This window comes from Sebastes fasciatus, chromosome 12 (genome assembly GCF_043250625.1).
Source record: "Sebastes fasciatus isolate fSebFas1 chromosome 12, fSebFas1.pri, whole genome shotgun sequence".
Taxonomy (NCBI): domain Eukaryota; kingdom Metazoa; phylum Chordata; class Actinopteri; order Perciformes; family Sebastidae; genus Sebastes; species Sebastes fasciatus.
In genome coordinates, this window is record NC_133806.1 from 12,312,472 (window position 1) to 12,338,195 (window position 25,724).

Genomic DNA, 25,724 nt, shown 5'->3' on the forward strand with positions numbered 1-25,724 from the left:
CCTGCGAGGATAAATTAATGGGTAGTAGATGGTGAAAGGGCCAAACAGACAGCCAAATGTACACTCTGCTTCAGTCAACACTGGACACATTCAGACACACACGCCCGCCACTGTTTGTCGACCTGAAAGAGCGCCATTGTCGCCGCATCCGTCCACGCACACACTCATCTCTAACCTTCACAAAATACTATGCAAAATATGCAGACACTGATCCCACACTGACACATTCTAAGCAAAGGGGAGGGTGGCCAGGGTTATATAAACAAGTGGAACACAGAAAACGGACAGACAGATGGATGTGATCATCAACGATTGGGATTATAGCAGTTTTTGGTAGATGAACAGGAGAGAAGTGGAGCGAAAGGAGGACAAACTTGTAGGAACTAACAAACGGATTGACTGGAGGACTGAAGGAAGAGGAGAGAGAAAGAGGGCAGAACGGAAACACAATTTAAGGAGATCAATTTGTGAATAGACTTTTTTTTTTGCAAGGCCCCAAACCTGCTCAGAACAAGAGTTGCTGGTGCACACCAACACAGAGTCATTTTCCCAGCGTCTGCCAGTTGACCGGGGAAGTCGGCGCCCGTGGGGAAGATTGGCGATGATCCGCTTTCGGCTTTGCCACAAGTGTCAGGGCCGTCGCCGCTAGAGCTCATTGTGTGCACATAGAGTGAGAGACAGACAGAGAGAGAGAGAGAGCGGGCAGCGTGTAGTAATCTAAGGATGACACCTGCACTTTATTCCATCAGATAGTGCTCAGCGAGGTGTGGGGTGCAGCTCATCCCGCTTTGTCTCATACACACATATTAAACACACATAAAAAAAAACACACGAGAGCGACACACTCCCAGAGATCGACGATGCATCAGATCCTGACAATCAGCGGAACCCTGTCCGGATCTTAAACACGGCACGACTTTCATATCAGCGTGTAAGAGCGAGTGTTTATCTGGACCCAGCGGAGCGTGTTGGAAAAGGACGAGTTAGGCAGGTCGATGCTGCACGATTACACTGATAGCCTGTGATTATTCTGAGGAGGCTAAAATTACCATGTAAAGATCACTGTCCGTTTACGCCGCAGCGTATTCATGATAGCGTATCGAAGGAGTTCCAGCATTCAAGCGAATAATGGTAGACACCTTGCGAGAGTAATGTGCAAAGTCTCTGGGGTAAAATAGCAGAGTTAAAAGTGTAATATCTGAAACTAAAAGCGTCTGACTGCAGTTTGCTCAACCCCCCTCGCAGGTTGGTGATTCTACACGGGGCAAGCACTTCCACTCTGTCTTTATAGAGCGGCACTCGAGCTCAATGGATTTTATTTAACCTTAGCTATCTCCAGATGAGTTGCAGTGAGATAGAGTCTCCGTCTCTCCGGAGGCCTGGCCGGTTTGGTTATAGCTCAAAGGAACATTGACTTCTGCCTGCCGATTTTGTCGGGTGAGAAGTGCAGAAAACCCTGTTTGACTCATTAAAACACAACGTGTTGGAGAACATTGTTGGCCTAGATTTTCTCCGTCCTCGAGGGCACTGCAATGTAGGTAGCTCTATTTCAAAACTTAGCGTTCAAGTCAACATCATTGGAGATACACTTGACTGACTTTGGAAGACAGCCTTTATCCGACTGAAATATAGTATTATTGATGTTTCCTGTTCCTCGGAGCAGTGTGGTTTGACCTACACGAGACAAGCAGTCTGTTGTTGTGGTTAATTGTGTGGCTGATTGTTGGGGCGCCTGGTGCTCAGAGCTTGCGTAGCTCCCAGTTTGACACTGCAGCGTACAGTCGGTGATGAGCTAATTAAGTTGTCCCTCATTTGGTTAATTGCACAGCTGCCGTTCCTGAATACCCTTGCTGGTAAAGAACACAGCGTTGCAGGTCTGGCTTCGGCCACTTTTGGTATTGGATTTTTGTGGTTTATTGATCTTGAGAGTCTTGGGCTTTTTGTCTCTGGAGGCTCGGAGCACCGTGGTAGAAAATAGCTAGCCTTGCGGTGTTTCCTTTGTTGTCGTTTTGCTCAGATGGGACTCAGCTCCTGTACTGCTTTGTAGCAGCAAAGCCTCTGCACTGTATGGATTTAAGCCAATGCATGTCTTCTGAGCAGCACAAGGTGCTAAAGTCCACAGTGGAACTTTTTCTGTTGCTCTAAGCTCATCCCTGTGTGCATTGTGATATAGCGTCTAAATCGCTAGCTCTGTCGTCGCCCTGAGCTCTGGCCAAACGTCTGCGGATTGCGTGCGAGCCCCCCTGGCTACAATTCAGTTCTATGTGACTTTGCAGCTAAATATTTGCATGTGTTGTGATGCAGCATAAGAGTCCTTTCTTTAAGTGCTGTCCTCAAACAAAAACTTCTGTCTGATTGCACGGAACTAAAGCTGGGCAGTTAGCGTGTGCACGTGTCTGCAGCATTGCAGTTGAGAACAAATCGGAGAGTGTGTGTTTGTGTGTGTGTGTGGAGTAGTTAGTCTGTAGCGGTGCAGGCAGGGTCACAGAGGAGTCATTGATCAAACGTGCACATCTACACACGCTCACACATACACACACACGCGCGGCTTCTCAATACACAATGAGGCCTGTCCGGAGCTCTGTCCTCTGCCGCCTCCTCCCTGCCCCCTTCTCTCTGGCCCTGCGCAGCCTGGTCCTGGTCCTGCTCTGCATCACTCGTAAGTCATGCACGCCTCAACACCCAAATGTGCACACACACATACATACATTACACAGCTTAAATGAGACGTGCAGTATGGATTCTAGAGGGAAAACTCAAGTGTTATAAGTCACAAAAACAAGCAAATAATGTTCACGTGTACAAACTAATTTCATATTATAGCGTATGTGTTAACTTAGTGTAAGCACAAGCTCCTTGTTCTTTTGATTTAAACACCCTGCAGATGTTTCGCTAAATGTCCTTAGAGGTGTCGCAGTAACCGCAATATTGAAAAGCCAACCACAGGGGATGGCAAACAACCGTCCAAACCGCTATGTTCATTTTTTTTTAATTCTTTGCAATGGGAGTGCCGCATTTTTACACTCTTGGTGCCTTCAAATCGGGTCGTGATTTTAACGTGTTTATGAGAAGAGTCCATATGAACGTCCCCCTCTTGTGGTATTCACAACCTCGTAAGTGGAAAGTTTCTGAAAGCTCTGAGTTCACGACTTGTGACGTGTTTGTTGACGTTGTCAGAAATGGAGGAGGCCTTGGAAATTCATTTTTCGGTGCATGATAAGTTAATATATTGTAATTTTAGTCGTATATTGTTTTTCTTGGTCATTTTATAATATGTCTGAGGAAAATGTTGATATTACCAACGACCTCATCTTTTTCTCTCTGTCATTATGCCTTTGCATTTACTACTTTATGTTACCCACTTGCTGGCTTGCTAAATTGTTAGCCGCTGTGGCTTCTAGACGCCGGCAGTAACGTCAATATTGCCGTTGCTTAGCAGCGGTGTTCTCATGACTTAACCACTTAAACACCAAGCATATTGTATACACGACTTCCCATTTTGGAAACACAAGCTCACGAGTTTCATTTCAAGGCACCATCTGCTTCAAATGTCAGCAGCGTGATGAGGGGCTGAGCGTCTATTCTGCGCTGAGCGTTGCATGTTTGGTGTTTTTTTTCTGGTCGCCGAGAGTTGAAAAATGTTCAACTTTGGGTAAAACTTCACACAATGATCAATCGCTGCATCTTACATGTAGGCTACAAGAGCTGAACAACAACCACAACACTGGATGAGAAATGAATACACATAGACCGTCGGTTCGTCCTCTCTCCCTATGTGCCTCGACCTTCCCTTCATCCAGAGTGGACATATTGATATTCCGTATCATAGCAACCAGATGCAACCAAAGCTCAACTGAAAAAACAACAACACTGTGCCTTATTGCCCTTCTATGTTCTGCATTTAACAATAAAAAAGTATTTCATTCGTTTTAAAACTCCTGTTTGTCATTTACAAAGCAACAATATACATTATAATAGCCTTACAATAAAGTTTATTAGCACTTAGCACTAAAATCAGGATAAATAAAGAATTAAAAAAAATTGCAATAATACCACATATCGCGCTGTTGAGCCAATCATTATCACCGCAGGGGAAATTCCTTCACCGCGACAGCCCCAGTTGTACTGTGATGCCTCCGTAATGTAAAAAGAGAGCACAATTGTGTATAGGATACTAATTGGTGTAAATTGATACAGAATGAGATCCAGCGCAGTGGTGCCCAGAACATGACCGAGGGAGGAAAAGCCCGTGATGGAATCACGAAACGAGAGCTTCAGATGAATTGTTCAAAATGCTGGTAATTAAGTTAGAATTGGTAATTAAGATTACAAGTAGAGAGAATAGGAAGACAGGAGAGTATGCCCAGGGGGTGACAGTACCGGGGAATGAGAGAAAGAGAGTGGACGGATGGACAAAGAGACAGTCACGAATGAAAACAGAGAGAGCGATATGAGAGTGGCTGAAGCCTTTTTCTCAGCTCTCCTCTGAAGAACATAATAAAAGAAAGTTGGACCCCAGAGTGGGAGAGATATAGCGAACGAAATGGAGAGGTTGTCAAATAGAAAGACAATATATATTGAAAGAGAGACAGATACAAGGAAAGAAGGACCTGACCAGATAGGAGCTGTATGTGAGGGAGAAATAGAGAAATAGCAAGACAGACGGAGAACAACGTCTGTTGTGTGCGCAAGAAAGACAGAGATGGAGAAGAGAGGGGGTACGAAGATAAAACAAGAAACTATAGACCTCAAAAAAGAGCAGCATGAGGTCGAGATTTGAAACCACGAGTCATGATATTCATTAAACGCGAGGCAGAGGTGGTGAGAAAAGAGCAGTGGAATGGGATCTGTGGCAGTTTGCTATTAATATCTCCTGTCATTATTATTATCATGCATCTAATGCAGGGAGATATGCTTTTCCCTGCTGCTCATTGCTAAACAAGTGTTGTGCCGCTGTGCACAGTAGCTTCTCCTCTGTGCCAGCCAAAATCTCAATTCAGTTTTTTGTTTTTTTTGCATATTAGATCAACAGAAGGACATTGTGTTTGGTGGGATGTTGAGGGGGATGCTGGGCTGGGGTGACAATAGGGGAGGGAGGGATGCAGAGAAAGAATGAGTTTGTGTCTTGGCAGTCGGCGCGGTTATGCAATTCATGCCAGTAGGGCAGTTTCGTGCTGGGCCTTGAATGTGCACACACACACTCTGTTGCTTTTTTAAATGCGTGCACACGCCCGTACATTTCCTCTCTCCCGCGTAGACACATTCGTCAGCATCACAAGTGTGCCACAGATACAAAGGGAAGGCAGCCATGTGTTGGATTTTGAGGACCAGTTCATTTTGGCTGTGGTGAATCTCCAGTGTGGCGGCCGCCGCGTAATAGCCCTGTAAATTTCCTTTAAGCCGCCGTTGGGGTGTGTGTGGCGGCCATTGTGGCGGGGGTTGTTGTGGGCTGTGACAGACCCGGGCCATAAAACACAGCGCAGTAGATAGCGCTAACCAGCTTTGGCTGTCAGAGAACGGGAGACAGGAAAGAGAGAGGATGATGGTGGTTTGTGAAGGGTAAGAAGAGGTGAATAGGAGAGCAGAATAAGTAATGGGATGGGTGGACAAGAGGAGAGCGAGGAGAGCGCTCAGGGAGATGCAATGCAGCGGGAGAGGGAAGAAGAGGGGATGGGGTAAGAGAGGGATGAGGTGATTGAAATAGGCCTATACGCCAAAGGGCCGGAGAGACATAAAGATGCGAAGGTCAAAACGAGAGATGCTGGAGAGGGGAGGGGGAGGAGGTAAAAGGTGATGAGAGGAAGAAGACAACAGATTTGAAAATGCAGAGGATGGAGGCGGTGTGACTGGGGAGCAAAGTCAGACTGTTAAAAACAGGATGTGAAATATATAAATAAGTGAAAGTAAATGTTTCTAATGAGAAGTCAAGAGTGAACGTTATGCTGATTTTGCTGATTAGCAGTGCAGTGCTCACAGGACACCAGTGGGTGATGGAGGAGAGAGGGTCTGAAGTTCCTGCCAAAGAGAGAGAGAAAGACAGAAAGAGAGAGAGAGATTAAGAAACACAGGGAGAGAGAGAGAAAGAGAGAGGGCTGAGCTCTGCAACTGGCAATTAAAAGAAGCAAAAGTAGAGAAGAAGTTGAAAGAGTGTGGAAAAATTAAGATATTCAGTCTCCCGCTCCAATCATTTGTTTTGTCCCATTCACTCCTCTCTCCTCACTTTTTTTTTCTGTCTTCCCCATGCTCCCTCTCTTCCGCTCTCCCGGCACACTATAAAAACAGCGCGATTATGCTGCAGACTTGAGCTGCAGAACAAATCACATTTAGCGAAGGAGAGTGTGGAGATAGAACCAGCAGAGAGGCAGGAAAAGATTCCCACTGAGTCAGAAAAAGAGAAAGAAGAGAGGGGGAGAGATTGCAAGGGGAATGAAAGCCTATTGCAGCTGGGAAAGACACTAATGCGAGGAGGGGGAAAAACAACATGAGGAAAGAAAAGGATGGAGTGAAAAGACAGCAGAGGGAAAGAAAGAGTTGCAACAATTCTCCCGAGGCCCAGGAGGAGAGAAAGAGAGGACAGCGCTGATGGAAAAAGATGCAGGATGAGCCATGCAATAAAAGATAAGGGAGAAGAGAGAGAGGAAGAAGAAAGGAAAAGGGGACTGATGAAGGGAAGAGGAATCAAGGATTAGATCAGGCAGAAGGTGGGGAGGAGAGGGATGGAGAGACTGTGGGGTTTAAAGCAAAGGGAGAAAGAGGAAGATGTGAGAATGAGATTAGACACAAAGGCAGCGGGAGGAGAGAGTTATGAGTTGTGGACTAAGTGGAAGCGGGGATGGGGGGGTTCGCTCTAAAAAGGGGAAGAAAAGGAGGACAGGAGAAAGCGACAGAACGAAGGTAATGAGAGAGACGAGAGCGAGATTTGTAAAGGATTATGTATTATTTATAGAAGGAACGTTTTTTTTTTTCATTGCTCTGGATTTGATTGGCAGAGCTCCGGCTTCCTCAGAGAGATGGAGTGATAATTTTAGACTGGGAAGGGAAAAGGGGGAGAGTTGTGGGAGGTATGGGGGAGAAAGAACCTCAAAGTCAGCTATTTTATAGAGTCAGTACACCGCAAAACTCTGTGATTAACCTGGAGCAAGTGCGCATACACACATACACAAACACACACACAAGTAAACATTGCAAACTTAATTTGCATACATACTGTGGTAAACCGGCTCGCCTCGCAGACTCGGGGGGATGACAGGAAAAATGTACATCCAGATGGGTAGAGATGGAGAAGTTGCCAACGGACGACCCCACAAGACTGGAAACTATGAGCCGCTGCTATTGTTTTAATTAAAGCAGTAATAGCATACGGGGTCGTGCATTGTGTTCGCCTGCATCGATTCCCTTGTACATCCGTGGCCAGCATGCAAAGAAAACACAAGCGCTTGGCCCACTTCCAATTGAAAGATAATGAGAGATAATGAATAGGGAGACAGGGACTGCACTGCTTCAAGGATACATGGGGGCTTGTTTGGGGCAAATGGAGACAGCTCATCTCTTATGTGGCTTGTCTTTTTTTTTGTTCTCCACTCCGTCTCCGAGACGTGGAGGGAGAGGGAAATAAGGGCAGAGTGAAAGCCGAGGGAGAGAGAGAGGCGGTAATTCAGCCCGCTAACCCTGCACCAGTGAGGCAGTTTCTAGAATTTACCGTGACCGAGGGTGAGCCAGCAGTCCACCTGGCTGCCTCCCAAATCCCCCTCTTTTAACTCCCCACACCTCCCTTCATCCCCTCCCTGTGTCCCTCTATCCCCTGCCTCCCTCGGCTTATAACTCAACCCCATTGCGGGACCATTAGCAAGGGCCCCTGAACAGCCTTGTCTTATGAATTTGCACGCCTATTATTTATTTATTTGTTTATGTATTTTGAAATGATGGCCCTTCTCGGATCTCTATTGCTGCAGTAAATAAGGGCTCCTTCTTTTTCCAGTGACAGCAAAGCGGGGTATATAGGCATTTCAAATGATGAGAAGCACCAATTCACCGCTATGAAATACTGCCCCCGCTTGGTTGGAGAGAGAAGTGATTGTTGTTGTTCCCCCCCCCCCTCCTGTTTTATTTACCCGTTGATCATAGCATTCGGTGCACTACTGCGGTATCGATTGCTCTCAGCATTCTCTCTTAATATGATTCAACGCTTGTGGAGTATTTTATTATGGGCACGGATTTTAATGGGGGCCAGATTAATACCTCTGTCACAGAGGTTGATTCCCTCCCCCTTCCTTCTCATTCCCTCTCTGTGCTATACTTATGCTGGTGATCAGAAGCACAGGCTCATGGCCTTGATGTGAATGGCAGCCTATAAAACCTACAGTCAAACTAAAGTGCCGTACCCAGCTGCGTTACGAGCGGGAGAGGGAAGAATATGCGTCATCTCTCGTATATTTCGTCCAGCCCCCACCAGCTGCATTATTATACCCAAAACCATCGCTTCCTAACTCCCTGCTATCATTTCCCGGTTGAGCCCTCACTCCCCCCCCCACTCTCACCCACCGTCTCTCCATCCCTCTGTTCTCTTAGCCCAGATTGATCATCCCCCAGCAGCCAGCAGGTGTTTCTGGGTGGCATCTCTCAGCGGGCGACGGATGCCAGCCATCCCGCGCTCACAACAGCGGTTAAAGATTTCTTATTTTTACTTCTCTCTTTGTCGCTTTTCTTTGCTACGCCACTGCAGCTAATTTCCTTTGAAGGGGTGACAGCTGTCAGGAGAAGTGGGTGTACAAATGGACAGCTAATTCGTTTTTTTCTGGCCTCCTCCCAGAAGCAAACTTTTTCTGACCGCTTCCTTTGTCTGGAGTCGCTCTCCCACTCGTAGCCGTCTTTCTCTGTTGGCTCTGATGGGTCACTAATCACACGCAGACGCCACACCGACTTGGTCGGGATGCACAGCAGGACTATTACAATTAACACTGTTTAAAACAATGGCGGCCGAGCCCGGTTGCCACGGTGATGAGTAATAACAGCCATTAGAAAAATAATTGGGATGGCGGTGGCAGGCCCTGATGGCCCCCGATATGAATCACAATATTGATGCAGAGAATGGGAGCAATAATGACTACAATTAGTGGTAATTGTCAAGATTTTTTTTTCTCTGTTCCATAGAGTATTAGAGTCCCCTTTGTCTTTATCCCCTCTTGGTTTCTTTCTGCAGTTCAATATCCACTGTGTCTCTCCGTTTCCCCTGATGTGATGAATATGTAGGCTTTGAGTATTTCATTAAAAGAGATTAAAATCGAGGGGAGAATTAAATTTGGATGAAGTTGGCGGGATCAGATGATGTCAAAGCAGCTTAATTGCAATATGCCAGCCCCTGCATACGCACCACCTATTGTGCATGTGCACTCACACACACACTGAAACTTAGGTTGCAGATATAGACATTCATTTTGGCCCAAAGCAGTCAAGTCAGCAACTCCTGCTATGGCAGCCACCATCTGTTTGTCTCATTTCCTGCCTTCTGAAGGTGTTTTACAGGGCCCAGACACACCGCTACACCCGCCAGTGAAATATATATAGTCCTGTCGTCTTTATCGGCACTTCTTATTGCCTGCTTCATCATCATGCTTTCGATATTGATGTCGTTCCTTCTCTAAATCCTCCCCGCGGCCAACACTTTGCCAGAGAGAGAGGGAATGCAAATGGGGATGCAAATTGGTAAATACTAGTTTGGGGAGCCCAGCAAGCTGGTGCTCTCTTCAAGGCAATCACATCCCACTGCTGGCTGGAGCCTTATGGCTAATTGCACATGAATCATTTGGATTCGACCGGCGTAGCCCGATGTCCATTGTGCTTGGCGGGAGGTGTGACTCAGCCGAGCCGTGTCAACAGCCTGACCCACAAACAGGGAGGGCGCTCCAATCAGAGTGTAATCAACCTCCTCATTACTGACTCTGGGGCTGTCAGCAACATCAAAGAGGCTCCCTGCTGTTCAGCCCCCTTGTCTAGAAATATTGAGTTTAGGGGCCAAACAAGTTTGTTTGAAAGATAACGTCGGAAAGTTTCTGAGAGTGTCTGTGTCAACCCCACATGCATATTTATGTGTGTCATATTTGTGTGTGTGTGTGTGTGTGTGTGTGCTTGCTGAACGCATGAATGTTCACGCAGGTGTCTGTGTGTATGTGCATATTCATTCCCAAAACTGGTGAGTGATCCCCTCCCTAGCACTTTCCAAATACCTGTCATAAGAACCATTACATGGGGATAATGGAGTGTAATCAATTGGTTTAGCTTGCACCTGGATGAGAAATGGCGTTGAGAGTGTGTGAAGTGCCTTCGAGGCTGCCGACATTTTCTCACCGCTCTGCACTTTGGCCAGCTTTTTAATACCGAGGCGACCAAGGATTTATGCGATGAGGCTGCAGTTTAAACTGTTAATATGCACACAGGTGGTGGCAGGGCCACAGTCCAACCTATATCAACACATTCTCATCCCAACGCGTCACATATTGACGCTTTGTCAGACCCCTCGGCGTCACTTTTCAGTCGCAGTGCTTAAAGCGGCAGTAGGCAGAATGTTTTTGGCATCATTGGGAAAAGATACCATAATAACCTTTCAGCATATTGTAATTCAAGTGTTCTGAGAGAAAACTAGACTTCTGCACCTCCTCATGGCTCTGTTATCAGGCTTTAAAAAATCTAGCCATTGACGGAAGACTTTGGCCAATCACAGGTCATTTCAGAGAGAGAGAGAGAGCGTTCCTATTGGTTGTTCATTCAACGGAGGCAGCTGTCAATCACTCGCGAACTCCGATCAAACGGTCAAACTAGGCAGCGCTGATCAAATATGAATCAATATTCTGTTACTGTAATTCCTATTTCTTTCTAATTTTACAGCTAAAAAGTACACCACAATATGTTTCTGAAAACATTTGAGGCAAGAAATAGGTATTACAGTAACAGAATATTGATTCATATTTGATCAACGTTGCCTAGTTTGACTGTTTGATCGGAGTTCATGAGCGATTGACAGCTGCTCAGAGACGGCAGACTCCAGCTCGGCTCTGATTGGTTGTTTTCCTCCGGTCTGTGAAATCTTGCAGATGCCATTAGAAGCACTGGAGGACACAGAGGCACATGATGTTTTTCAGATTACCTGTCTCATGCACTACTGTCAGGATATAATGACCATTCTATAAAAATAACTTTTTTTAATCATATTAGCTCCAATTCTACCTACTGCTGCTTTAATGTTGAATAGCGAATTAAACAAAAAGATTTGCTTAGGTTTAGGAAAAAACAACATGGTTGGGCTTAAAACTACTATGTTTGTACAGTGAAAATGACACTGAAGGTTGTGAACACAGGAGAAGAACGAACCGCTGATTGTAACGTGGAAGAGAAACTTAACACACAGGACACGAACAGCGGTCTCCTGGATGAAAGTCTTGTGTTTGTTGAACCCATCCACCTCCCCTCTCGCCCACCCTGTGTGTCTCTTTCGCCTTTAAACTACGTCACCACAGCACTTTCCCTGATATTGACGCGGATGGGTTTACATCGTAGTCAGTGGAAAGCCCGGTGCGTCTCATACCGATGCTAAATGGTGCCTTGTGTGTCGGTATTTGACGCCCTGTGAATGAGAACGGGCTGAATCTGTGATCTATTTGTGTGTTAGTGTGATGGTCCATATGTGGTTTGTGTTTATGTGTGTCCATTCATGTGTGTGCCGGCGTGTCTCTAAATTCACAACCACTTAGGGACTTAATAAGGCATTATGTATTCAAATGTGTGTGTTGGTGCATTCTGTTAGACTAGCCAAAGGCCTGTTGGTATGTGTGTGTTCGTGCATGTATATAAAGATGAAAAGCGGTAATTATAATCATCCACTATTATAATCATAAGAGCGCATTGTTCATGAGGACCCTCTTTTACTTGTTGAGGCCTTCAGTGGCTTTGCTCTCGCTCTCAATCTCTTTATCTCCATCACTCTGTCTCCTCCTCTCTTTTCCTCCCCCGTCTCTCCATTCCTCTCTTGTTGTGTCCATATGATGAATGGCGAGTAAATGAAGGATGCCTTAAGTACCTTACTTCGAAAGGTTCTATCTCAAGCGAGGCACAAATTGAACATCTTTTTTTCCGCATCTGTTCCTCCTATTTGTCCCCTCTCCTCTTCTCTCCCTCTCTTTCTTCCCTCTCTGTCGCCCCACACCCTGTATCACTATATTAACGTCCATCTTTTCTCTCCCTCAGCCCGTTGTCAGGCGGTGCAGGCGGAGAATGTGACAGTCTTGGAGGGAGGTACGGCCCAGATCTCCTGCCGCCTGCAGAACTACGATGGATCAATCGTGGTTATCCAGAATCCCCGCCGGCAGACCCTCTTCTTCAACGGCACGCGAGGTGTGTATCCGCGCGCACATTCCTCTCTGCAGACAAACTTAATCCATCTGTGTCTATGCATTTTGCCCTCAGTTCCACTTTAAGCCAGCCTTTTAAACACATTAGCGATGACTCACCAACACTTGCACTTCACATTTTTCTTATTGCAAATGTCCTCGCTCTGCCTTTGAAGCGATTTCACATTAAAAAGTCAGATAACCCCGGAGTTAATTTAGATGATGGTTTACCTCTCTGCCCTAACAGTGTGACTGCTTTAACTGTTTTAAAAGCGTAGTTCACAGCTCTTTGCATAATCGCTTTTAACCCCTGTGATGAGATCAGAACTCCCAATTAGAGCATGGCCATGGCAATCGCATGTTTTTTTAAAGGCGGTTTTATGGCAAGTTATCATTGTAACCAATATTATAATGAATCTCATTGAGGGCCTCGGGGTAGGCAAACACTACTTGTTTTTTCTGAACTAATTAAGGGCAAAAGCTGCACCTTAGCCAGATTTTCTGCTAGTGCTGCTAGGAAACCTCTGAGCAAAAGAACAATGATCAAGGATATCAAACGTTGCCTTTGAAAGTCGTGCAACACGGCTTAATTGGAGCCAAATTTGTGCGTTATGTTTCGTGGCCCCACCTACGTAATCTATAAATTTCTTAAGACGTTAGCTCGGGTTTAAGACTGTGATGTAAAACTGTGGTTTGTAACAGTTTAGAGTTAAGGGCAAGAGGGTGAATTTGAATATATTCAAATAATTTTGGTCGTTCAAGCGTAAGAGACCACGTCATACTAACAACCCAGTAAATGCTTTGGTTAGGGTTTATTATGATTTATACCGTACGCCAAACCTGTAGCAACTGCTAGTTTATCAGTATATCCCCAAGTCATGTACAAACAAACATGCAAAAAAATAAAAAATAAATGCATGGTCAATTAACAGGTACATTATAACAAAGAAATTGTTAGATTTAGTGGGCTTGATTTCATATTAAAACACTAACCAATTAACTAGAGGTGTGGACTTGAGTCACATGACTCAGACTCTGGTCAGACATTTGTCACAAATTTGATGACTTTAGACTCAACTTGACAAAATAAAAAAAAAAAAGACTTGCAACTTGACTTGGACTTTAACACCGGTGACTCGTGACTTCACTTGGACTTGAGCCTTTTGACTTGAAAATACTTTACCCCAAGCCCAAAGATTAAAAAGCATGTTATTTAAAAAATGTGTGCTCGAAGATGATTAACTGCCCGGTACCAGAGGTGACTTCTGAGATCTTGGGTTTATTTACTTTTAGAGAGATCCTATATTGATTTGCTTTGGAAGATGATTTACTAGTGGGAGGAATAACTGAACAGAGATCCTCTATTTGTTTGGGAAGAGGATTCATTCATGAGGGAAAAAACTGAACAGAACAAACTGAATTTCTATCTTTTGTTGTTTATTGCCGAATCCCCGAAAAGTGGTGTTTTTGTTTTTTTTGTTGAACTGCAGACTCTTTGTTTTGTTTTTGGTTAATTCCACTGATCCAATTTAATTTGGTTTGAACCAATCCGACAGCATCCAATCTAGTTGCAGGAGAGAACCATGAAGAACTAATGTTATGTTACTGAGCACTAGGCGGTGCAAGTTACTCTGTTGTTAAGATAGCATTACATTTGGTAAAGAGAACATTATGACTTGTTTAGGACTCAAAAAACAAGGTTTAAGACTTGGGACTTGTCAGTCTTGATTTGGGATTTGACTTGGAACTTGTCAGTCTTGACTTTGGACTTGACTTAGGACTTGTCAGTCTTGACTTTGGACTTGACTTGGGACTTGAGTGCAAAGACTTGAGACTTACTTGTGACATGCAAAACAATGACCTGGTCCCACCTCTGCAATTAACTAACAAATCAGCAACCTATTGTCAATAAACCGAGGCTACTCATTAACAAAGGAACAGCACACACTTGCAGCTCACATACTGCATTGTATGCGAGTCATGCTGCTCTTTTACACAGCAGTTATAGTTAAATTATATCCAAAAACAGTTGAAGTGATCCAATTTAGAAATTAGCTGAAACCGGTCAATCGGTGCCCCCAAATCCCCTTGAAAGATTATCTGAAGAATGTCTTTTATATCTACATCCCAAGATCTGATCCTCTCGGTTCACTGAATGGTCAGCCCACTACTCAGTCTCTCTGATTTGAGATTTATTTGTTTACACAATAAAACAAAGCAGCAGAAATACAACAACAACAACAGAAAAAAACATTGTGCAGGTGAGATTAAACAACCCCAAGGGGTTTATAGAAGGAATCTCACTGACTTGCTGCTCCAAAAATAGTTTTTATTAGTTACTATTCTGAGAAGGATTGTTCTGCTGCTGTATTTGTTTGACAGGTGCTAATTTTCCCAGCGTGATTTAGACTTTCAGAGAGTCTGTTTGCTGAGTTGACTTAACTCAAGCTGCTCTAGCTGAATGTTCCAAAGTAGCTTATAAAATACTCTTATTAATTGAATCTCAATCTGCTACTGTTACTCAGGCCATATGTAATAATGATAATTCTGTGAGTCAGGAATCCAATTTAATTTGATTTAATTGAGTTGAACTGACAACAGCGTCAGACTGCCAACATTTTAGCTCCAAATATTACAGCGTTTGTATTTGTCTCATGGCTTTGAGCTCGTGATAAAGAACTCCTCCGCTTCAAGGACAGTGCAAGTGCCAGCCTCACACAGCCTCAACATGGCTGCATATTCATAATTTTTTCCATTATATAAAATGGCAAAAAATTCAAGTGACAGTAGTGTGTGTTGTAGCAGGTAGGCAGACGTCCTCAACAGTAATAGCGTGGTTAAATAAATTACTTGTGGAAGTGACAAAAAAATGAATGGCTGCCAGATCCAGAGCTGCAGTTAAACCTCCACATGATGAAGAGAGGGCAATACTTTCACATCACTAGTTTTATGAAGATAAACTGTCTAAGAACTGCTAAAATCTGTTTTTAACCACCGAAAATACATGTGAAAGTCTTGCAACTCAAACGTGTATATATAGTATATTTGCAAATATATGGTGTGACATTTTTAATTGTGAAAGTTTCTGCTTGAACACATTTTCACATTTCTAATCATTACAACTTCCAGCGCTTGTAATTACATTGATTCGACAATCAAGACTCCCACACTTCCCTCGGGAACGGTCTCTGTCAGAGTAGTAGAGTCGCTAAGGATTTTCTGAACACTTCGCTGAGATCAGACTGAAATACTGAAGACAAAAGAGCTGCTTTCACTGTTCACTGCTACGGCTTTCAGATACTTTTGTTCTTCCACACACCTTTTTTTTTCACTTGTTAGTCTCCTCGGTCACGGAGTGGCCTTAATTGGGTAGCTGAGGTCGCTGCTTTTGGAAACCTCACTCTCAACTCTCCCCCCAATTCTATCAGATCAGCTCTGCTGGTAAGTTCCATTAAGTATTTAAACAGAGACGCCCCCGTATGCTCTCCCGCGAGACGTGGACTTGCACTCATCGGGAAGCACGACGGAGCCTAATCAGAGTGAGGAGGAAGAGAGGTAGAATGAAAGAGAAAATGAGAGAATGAAGAAAAGAGTGGAGGGAGAATGAGACGACGGGGTTAAGAAAGACACGGCGACAGACAGAATGAGGAGCCATTGCGATGGAGAGAGAGAGAGAGAGACAGCGCTGGGAAATGATCCAAAGGTTAGGCAAGGTATAAAGTATAGATGGCTTCCCGTAACTAATTTGGCTCCCGTAAAGCAGGGAAAAGCCTCATCGGGGACATTTTCTGCGAGCGTAAATTACATCTCACTCTGGCTCTCTCTACCTCCACGTTTGCTCCATCGCTCGCTGTAGGGCTCTTCCATTTCTTCCCATTGCCCATCTGGCGCCCAGATATCAGCCTGACAAACTGAGGCCTTTTTTATGTGCCGAGCCATTCCGCGCTAACTGCCCAAATAGAGGCGCTGCTGTAAGTGCTGCGAATTAGGCTGCCCTGTTTTGCAAGCGAGCGACCAGCCAGGGGTGTGTTTTATGAGATTGCGGGGACTGATAGCTATAATAGAGCGGTGGAACTAACCAAATGGAGCCTTTCTCCTCAGCGGTCCATATCTCTCTTTCTCCCCCTATTGCCAGCTCTCCTCAGCATGCAAATGAGCTGGGACAATAAAGGTGAACTTGGACTTGAACAGAAGTCTGACATTTAGTTGCCATTTAGTGCAGAGAGGGAAAAAAGATTTACCTATCTGTGGGGAATAGCTCTCTGACAATGCCATCCGGTGGAGGGGAAATTTTGGGGGTGGGGTGGAGGGATTAGTGCGGTGTACTTCCAGGAAGAGTGGACTGACTCAATCGCTTCAGGCCTCTCTCTGAGTCCCCTGTGGATTTCTGTCTCTATCTATATTATTTTTCCCCGCCTGCTGCATTATGTAGCTATATTAGACTATTTCTTTCTTCCTCCCACCACTCTCTCTGTCACACACACGCACACAAAGCCAATATCTGCACTGTAGTGCGCTGTGTGTTGTGATGAATTACGCCGCGAGATGGCCGGTTGTTACATCAGGGAAGTGTCCGCTGTTCCCTACGCGAGCAAAAGCCAACACAAAGAGACAGAGTAAAGTAGAGATGAGGGAGAGGCTTCACAGTCAAGTCGATACAAAGTGAGTCTCGGATGAGAATCTATGGACATCGAGCCACTGTCTCCCACAGCCTGTTATAAGCCTTATTTGTTATTATCCGCATTTTTCGCGCCATTGATTCGACTCTTTCTTCAGTAACAAAAGGAAAATTGTTGCATGTTCAACTCTTCTCTGTGCATTTTTTTCTTTCTCCTTTGTGCATTATGGGGTTAGCGAGTGTAGCGCATTGGTCTGAGGTCCAGGATTGGCTGCAAGTGTGTTTTTACCCTTGGTTTCCAATCTTTGGTTATTAGTTCTTTGTGCACTGCATGCAATTGTAGTAATTAGCTTGTCTCTCACTGATCCAAAGGGCAGAACTACTCAATTTGATAGCTTTCCTAAAATAATTTTTGGTTGTGCAATAAGCTTTATTTGCATAGCAGTTTTCAAAGTGCTTCACAGCGAGCAAAACAATAATGATTAAAACCTAATAAGATCAACAATAAAAATGCCAGACACTAATTAGAAACGGGCTTACAGAGGAATAAAGCAGGCAGTTACAAAGAGAATGAATGAATACATTTTAGTTTAGGATAGTCCAATCAGTGCTCGGGAAAATGAACAACACTCTGGCTCAAAGCTGGAAATGAGAGAACCAAGACATCTGTTATGTTGTATCAATGTACAGCCCGGAGCTGCTCCATCGAGACTGACTTTGCAAACTCTCTCTGAACTTTTTTATATCAAACTGAGCTTTAGATTTAGCAGGGCTATCAATACCAGAGCAGAAAATCGTCTGGGGTGCTGTCACAGCCACTATTTCTCCCATGTTTTGCAGTTTTTCCTCTGCAGCACCGTCCATGGGAGTGACATCACAAATTAGAGGGTGGTGAAAACTCTCCTCTTGTCCCAGACTGTGGGAGATAGAACTGACTGTTTGTTAATACAAAGCAAACTATCTGGAGGCTACAAGGAATAACTGATCCCGAAGCTGATAATATCATACCATTCAATTAAAGCAGCCCCTTGCTTCTCTTGTGCATGATGCACTTACCAATATGGCCTGCAGAAAGGTAAATGGACCGTGTTTTCAAAGATAAACAGAAAGAAAAGAAAAATATAGATATAGAATTAACATAATAGATGGCGTTATTAACAACCAGGCCGACTGCAGCGCAAGCACTTTCAGCCCTTCAACTTTGGTCCTTTATAGTTCAAATCTAAACTGCGTCCTTATCGGCAAGAAAAGTGGAAGCAATTGCAGCAGCTGTCACTTTCTTGGCCTGTAAGTGAGAACATCAGCGTAGCTACTGTACATCCACAGGTCTGAACTGATATTACTATCCTGTAGGTGGAGCGGGTTTGTTTGCACTAGCCAGGCTCCAGACTTCCAGACCAATTGCTGGCCACATGGACGATTTTTCCAGCTAATGAAATTGGTCTAGTGTTGTTGGTCATTGACAGTTGTTTCCCTAGTTGAAAAACGAGTCAAGCCAATTAATATGAAGCAGGTGAAATGCCAAAAATGACAGGCAGCGTAGGAGCCTTTGTCAAAGCCGGCAACCAATTTAGTCACTGATAAGACAGCTGTGTTAAATGTTTTCTTATCATTCTCCGAGCGAGGCTATTAAATTGCCGAGCCAGCTAGTTCACATGCCTTCCTCCGCAACCCACCGTATCGGTAACTGACTTCGCTCGTCTTAGAACTTTAACTCTTTCACAGCGTGTTTTCAGTTCATGAAAGTTAATTATAACATTTTAGTTGTAACATTTTGTTGCCTAAAAATATCCTATTCAGTGTTTGGTTGTATTTAGCTCCAGCCTCTCACTTGTGGTTGCTAAAAAACCAAGATGGCAACGGCCAAATACCAAGATGGGGACGGCCAGAATGCCGAACTCGAGGCTTCAAAACCGGGGTCCGCAAACCAATGGGTGACGTCACAGTGACTATGTCCACTTCTTATATACAGTCTACGGGCTAACGGCTCCGGCGAGACAGATACATCACTCACTATTGATTGGTTAGGGCAAAATTCCAGCCATCTAGAGACAGAAAACTGCTAACATGAACACAATGTCAGGCCCAATAACGAAGTGAAACAAAATGGCAAATCAGTCTGATTATCTAGCTAGGTTTGTACGAGTAGAAACGGTCTGTCGACGAGGAAACAGCTCCCCCTTGTGGAGAACCTGCAGCCTGCCTAAATGTGAGTATGTGAGTGAGGCATAAACTCTGCTCCCTGAGGTGCTTGTCATCTGAAAACAAATTCAAAATAAAGCAAGCGAAAGCCTGCCAGTAAAATGTGTTAAAACAAGTTCTTTAATATATGACACTCACTTTGGCAGCTTGAGTGTGTGTGTGTGTGTGTGTGTGTGGTGTATTATTTCAAGCAAGCAAAGCACCATGACTAAAACAATTGTTATTGCTCCGTGTGTGTGTGTCCCTGAAGCATAAGAAATCAATTATACTGACCCTGAGTGAAATCATTGTTATTGTTGTTTTTACCGTTCCTCTTTATATACATGAATACAGTATTTAGCATTTATTCTAATTTAGTCTCACTTCACAGACAGATTATTATTTTTCTACCAATGACTGATGTATTCACCATCCCTCTCCTTTCTTCTCTCCCATCACACCTCCCTTCTTCTCCTTCCCACCCTGACTTCCTCTCCCCTCCGCTCCCATGCTGTCTCACTTGCTGCCCACCTCCATCCCACTTCCACTCCCTCCATCATATCTGCCCAGCCTTGAAGGATGACCGCTTCCAGATGGTGCTCTTCTCGCCACGGCTGGTGCGCATCACATTGACCAATGTCAGCGTGATGGACGAGGGCGGCTACTTCTGCCAGCTCTACACGGACGCCACGCACCACCAGGTGGCGACGCTCTCCGTGTCGGTGCCCCCGGAGACGCCCACGGTGGAGGTGAAGCAGGAGGCCGTGGAGGGCGGCGATGTGGAGCTCACCTGCGTGTCGCCGCGCAGCAAGCCGGCTGCCACCCTGCGCTGGATTCGTAACGGCCGCGAGATATCAGGTACCTGACTAATGACTGGTTAGATGATTATCAGAGATAAATGAGGAAACTAATGGGGGGGACGTAGGGCAGGCGAAGTGAAATGGGTGGATAAATGATCACAAATTGAGTGGTGAATAAAAGAAGGATGAATGGATGGATTGATAGAGGGAAAGGCAGATGGATCAGTTGATGGGAGCAGGTTAAGATGGATGGATGGAGAAAATTAAGGGGCTGCCAATACCTCTCCTCGCCTCTTGTTTCCGTGATTTTGATCAAGTGTGCTTTGCAATATTTATAGGCGCCGATCAAGTTTCAAATGATCAAACGCAGTTTTTGAGATGTGAACTTTTCTGTCTCCTTTCCTTCAAGGAAGAGTCATAAGTTCACAGAAGAAGTATATATCATCGCGTGTTGATGTATGGGTTGAGAAGGCAGACATCAACAGCGAGTATTAGAAAGATTCCACTAGTCAAATTCTCTCCCTATCAAACAGATATCTCACCCTCTCTCTCTCTCTCTCTCTCTATATATATATATATATATCTCCTTATGCTCTCTCTTGGTGTTGTATTTACACATAATCTGACAAGTACACCATTACATGAAAGCACAGATGCTACATGCACTCCACATTTCCACCCTTTCACACGTTCACAAAGAGACACTTTTTAATTCACCATCATCCAACCTCCCCACTAAGCTTCTGATAAATCTGTGAGCCATCCATCAGTGTGTTACCTTGATCTATCCTTCTTTCTAACTATGCCTCCCTTGGCTTCTCTCAGTTAAAGGGGCACTTCACTCAATAATACATCTGAGACCGATCTTTCCCTTGCCTTCATTCTGTTTAACCCCAGAGAAATCACTTTTTCGCACTCCGCCGTTAAATCGGCAATTGTGTATAATGCCAAGTTTTGGATTTGAATCCCTGAAAAACCTTGTAAAGTTGACTGAGCACGAAAACTTTGAGACTAGTTCATGCAAAGAATCTCTAACTCCGGCTCATGGCTATCCTTTGTTATTCAATTTATCTCAGATTTTTTAATAAATACAGACAACATTGTTTAAAAGTACAAATCGCTGTCAAATGTATTGCATTATTCATTAATTCACTCGCCGCCCTCAAATAACTCACACCGACCAGATGAAATAGTGTGAGATAATCTGGTGTCAACAGTTTTTTGGGACATGCGTTGAGCGATGTTTTTACCGTCGTCTCTTTTGCTCTCTATTTTTGTCTGACACTCAACGTCTCTTTCATCCCGTCTCTTCCCTTTTTTCTCTGTCAGAACACGCCTGTCACCGTCACTCCGTCTCTGCCCTCTCTGTCCTTCCCCTCTGCCTCCTTCCCTTTCGCTTCATCTAATCTCCCTTTCTTTTTTCTTCCTTTAAATTTCACTGGTGACAAAGACGTGATGTCCCCCGTGATTGGTTATTGGTTGCAAAGGGCTTTAACAGTCAAAGAGACAGACAGGGGGCCGTGTCTCTCTTGCCTCATCTTTTTTTTTACTAACGCTCCTCTCCTCTCCTCCTGTTTCCTCCCCTCATTCTTCCTGTCTCCTCTCCTCTTGTTTCATCTCCTTTCCTCTTGTTTCCTCCCCTCTCTTCTCCTCTCTTCCTGTTTCCTCTCCTTTCCTCTCGTTTCCTCTTTTCTTCTCCCATTTCCTCTCCTATTTTTCTCCTTTCTTGTTTCCTCTCCTCCACTCTGTTCTTCTTCTGTTTCCTCTCTCCTCCTCACCTCTTATCTCCTCTTCTTTCCTAACTCCTCCTTCTGTTTCCTCTCCTCTGGATTTCTCCCCCTCCCCCTGTTTCTTCCCCCCTTTTCCTGTCTCCTCTCCTCTCCTTTCCTCTCTTCTTCTCCTGCTTCCTCTCCCCTCCTCTCATCTTTTCCCCCTCCCTTGTTTCCTCATCTCCTCTCTTTTCTTCTCCTGTTTCCTCTCTCTTCCTCACCTCTTATCTCCTCTTTTTTCCTAACTCCTCCTTCTGTTTCCTCTCCTCTGGATTTCTCCCCCTCTTCCTGTCTCCTCTTTTCTCCTTTCCTCTCTCCTTTTCCTGTTTCCTCTCCTTTCTTCCTATCTCCTCTCCTTTCCTCTCTTCTTCTACTGTTTCCTCTCCTCTCCTCTTGTTTCATCTCCTCCCCTCTTTTCTTCTCCTCTTTCCTCTCTCTTCCTTTCCTCTTATCTCCTCTTCTTTTCTAACTTCTCCTTCTGTTTCCTCTCTTCTGGATTTCGCCCTCTCGTCCTGTTTCCTCTCTTCTCTTCCTCTCATCTCCTCTCCTCTCCCCCTCCTCCTGTTCCCATCTCTTCTCCTCCTCTCCTCTCTTCTCCTCTCCTGCTGTTTCATCTCATTTCATCCTATCTCCTCTCCCCACCCCTCCCCTCTCTTTTGGCCCTGAGTTTAATGAACTGCGACACTAAAGGTTAGAGGAAGATCCCAACAGATATGGGAAAGCACTCTTTAATTAAGACACTATCTTCCCACCGCTGCCTTATTCCTGCTCATCTGCACCCGCCGCCGTCCTCTCTCACGCTTCGACTGGGCCCGCTCTCATTTGCTCGCCCGGCAATAATTGAAAACTCAGCGCGATATACGTAATATTGTTGTGTTGTGCCTCAACAAGCACAAACTCCCAAGACGTGACCGTGTCACCCCTGCTGTTCATCCTCCCTCCTTCTGTCTCTCCTTTTCCTCTCTTCTCACATCTCTCTTCCTCTCTGCATCTGGCTTGGCGCTCTTATCGTCTCCTCTTTCATGTCTGGACTTGTCTCGCCGCAGCTCTTCTCTCCACCCTTCCACCATCAATCATGCCCGTTTTTACCACCCTCTCTCTCTCTCTCTCTCTCTGTCCCTCTCTCCATTTCCTTTCTTCTCTCGCCCTGGTCCTTTGACGCCCCTCCCCTCGCCGTGTCTGGCTCAGTTAAAATCTCAATTCGGTTATGCATATTCTCTCTTTTATCCCTCCCTCTCTCACTTTCTTTCACTCACGCACACACACACACAAATATTCAGTTGATTTGCCATCTGCAAACAAACAGTTCTGCTGCTCATAATTGCCATGAAATATAGATGGAAATTGCTTTCTGTTTTCTCTCTCTTATTCTGCCCTCCTACCTGGTGCCGCTGTAAAAAGCTCATTCATCAGTGACTAACTTCTTCTAACTTTCAGTCTGCTCACTTCTTCTTCTTCTATGCACCAATATGTTCTCCTCTAAAAGTCTCTCGTTCTCCCTCCCCGTCTCCCACCATAGGTGTGATGTCTCAGCAGGGTAAAAGGAAGAACGAGCATGTTTTGACTGCCAGCTTGTTTCCCGGCCACCCCACCTGTCTTCCCTCCTTCCATCTTCTCATCCCGTCTTTCTCTCTCTCTCTCTCCAGGTGTGGTATCCCAGCAGGACAACGCAAAGACATTCAGCGTGTCCAGCACCATCCGGCTCCCGGTAGAAAGGAAAGACAACGGGGCGGCGCTGAGCTGTGAGGCGTTCCACCCAGCACTCGGCGGGCAGAGGAAGATTCGACACTACCGCCTGGATGTGAATTGTAAGCCTCTCCTTCAGGCAAAGCGTGTTTGTGTGTACTTTCTATCAAAGCGCTTTCCATCCATCTCGGAAGCAAATGAAGTAACATAACGTTCATTGCCAAATATTTCAAAAAAACAGATTATTCCATCTGTATCGCTGTCACTTACGTTGCTACTTCAGGACTATTCATTATAGTGTTTTACTTTAATGCCAGCAATAATTTTTGTCAGCGCAGCAGCCTCATTTTTCAAATGGTGGATATCTCATTTTGGAATGAAGCTCATTTATACACAGTACAGGATATTCAACACTGCCCTGTATGAGACCTGCTCTCATTAAAACGTAATACGTACTAAACTTGTCATGCAGAGAGCTGGCAGAAACAGCCCCGCGGCCAGGTTAGGGTCCTGGTTTATGGTTTTAAGGGGTTAACCGACATCAGCTGAGAAAACCTGGTTCGCATTAGTAAGCGATGTGCGATGATCCCAGTGCCGCTGTGGGATTGATTGATGGCTTATTTGCACAACTTGATATGCTGTGAAATCTCTGCACATATGTCCATTCAAGGCAGGCAAACAGTGAATATACTGAGAGATTAAAAATTATAATTGGCTTAAGTATAATATTCACCCAGGGCAACAAGTTCATATAGAACTCTATTTTTCTCAATATCTTCACGAATCTGTAGACGGTTCAGTATGATTAATCTTGAGAAAGTCAGACGGCTATAATATATATCCTTGGAAGAGACTAAAATTCATCATTTAATATACTAATATGAAATGTAAATCCATTTTATTTGCTTCTAATCCCATCAAACATGTTGAGTTTGCTTTAGTTTTGACATTTCTGTTTTTCGTTTCCTTGATGCGAAGACAAACTGTCACTTTCTTACAACTCTGTAGTGATTACTATTTAATGATGATGTTCATTGGTGTTATTTTGTCTTCAAATCCTTTTTTAAAATCCAGAAAACAAAGTGACACATCAATAGAGAGGCGCCAGATTTAGACTTTCAGTCACGAGTTGATACATCAATACTATTTATATTCAATGACAGTAGTCTCCACCGATGTTACTGATGCTATTCAACAAGTCAACAAATGTCCAATTACTTCATTTGTTCTCTCGTCATATTCCTGACAGTTTAATATGATTCTTATCCCATTTTATATCAATAATTTTGGATTGTCAAACAATCCTTAGGCATATATAAATATTTGCCATTGGTGATATAATTCATATTCAGCAAGTACTTCTGCATCAGTCTTTGGGTACAATTAATTTGCCACATGTATACTAATGTTTGTTGATAGATCACAATGATTAATATTCAACAGTTTTGTCAATCTGCGAGCTGTTGGTTCCTCCAGCCAGAGAACTGGTAATAATGACCAACTGTCAGCGTGGATTTGGCTTCCCATCGCTTTGTTACTGAAGCAAGTGCAGCACAGCAGCTGCCGGAGCGGTGGGCTGCTTATGATAACAGGTGTCTCAACCGTCGGAGTGTCGGCTGGTTGCCTTGGAAACAGATGTTAAAGACCCTTCCTTCCTGCCACTTTCTCACTTTCCCCCTTGTTCCTCCTTTTTGTTCCCTCGCTGTCTCTCTCTCTCATTCCTGATTTTTTCCCCCCCGTCCTCTCTGGTTGTCGCTCCATTTTGATCCCTTTGATCCATCGTGTTTTCTGTCGTGCCTTTCTTGTTTTCTCTCTCTCACATGCATGCTCATTTATCTCTTTCTTTCTCCCCACAGTTGCGCCAACAGTGAGAATTGTTCCTCCCTCTGGCATTTTGCGAGAAGGCGACTCGCTCATCCTCACCTGCTCCGTCACTGGGAACCCTCTGTAAGTCTCTGTGTGTGTGTGTGTGTGTGTGTGTGTGTGTGTGTGTGTGTGTGTGTGTGTGTGTGTGTGTGTGTGTGTGTGTGTGTGTGTGTGTGTGTGTGTGTGTACACATGTGCCAAATTGTTTTATGTTGGTGTGATCTGCCTTCAGTAAATGCTTCTAATGCCCTACTTCTACACTCAACATAATGACACAAACCATGCTTCTATAGAGCCTGATGATATGATAATATGGTGGTGGTACCCAACACATGCACATATACACAAACAAGTTCACCCTGCACAGCACATGTGCTATCATTGGTATTGGCAGTAAAGGTAACAAAGAAAAGCCAATGGAGAAA

The 25,724-nt window shown here is 44.5% G+C and overlaps 1 protein-coding gene across 10 annotated transcripts in view; it reads left to right on the top strand.

Annotated features, from left to right (window-relative positions):
- The window catches only part of cadm4 (cell adhesion molecule 4), a 198,029-nt gene that overhangs the window by 147,760 nt on the left and 24,545 nt on the right, over positions 1-25,724 (top strand). For 3 of the 10 annotated variants that reach the window (XM_074654891.1, XM_074654900.1, XM_074654896.1), the window contains exons 2-5: positions 12,238-12,384; positions 19,750-20,037; positions 23,395-23,556; positions 25,291-25,381. In XM_074654891.1, the coding sequence (XP_074510992.1) occupies positions 12,238-12,384; positions 19,750-20,037; positions 23,395-23,556; positions 25,291-25,381 (688 nt within the window). Of the gene's footprint in view, positions 1-239; positions 2,660-12,237; positions 12,385-19,749; positions 20,038-23,394; positions 23,557-25,290; positions 25,382-25,724 lie in introns of those variants that run through there. The other 7 variants (XM_074654892.1, XM_074654894.1, XM_074654897.1 and 4 more) reach the window with 7 other exon arrangements.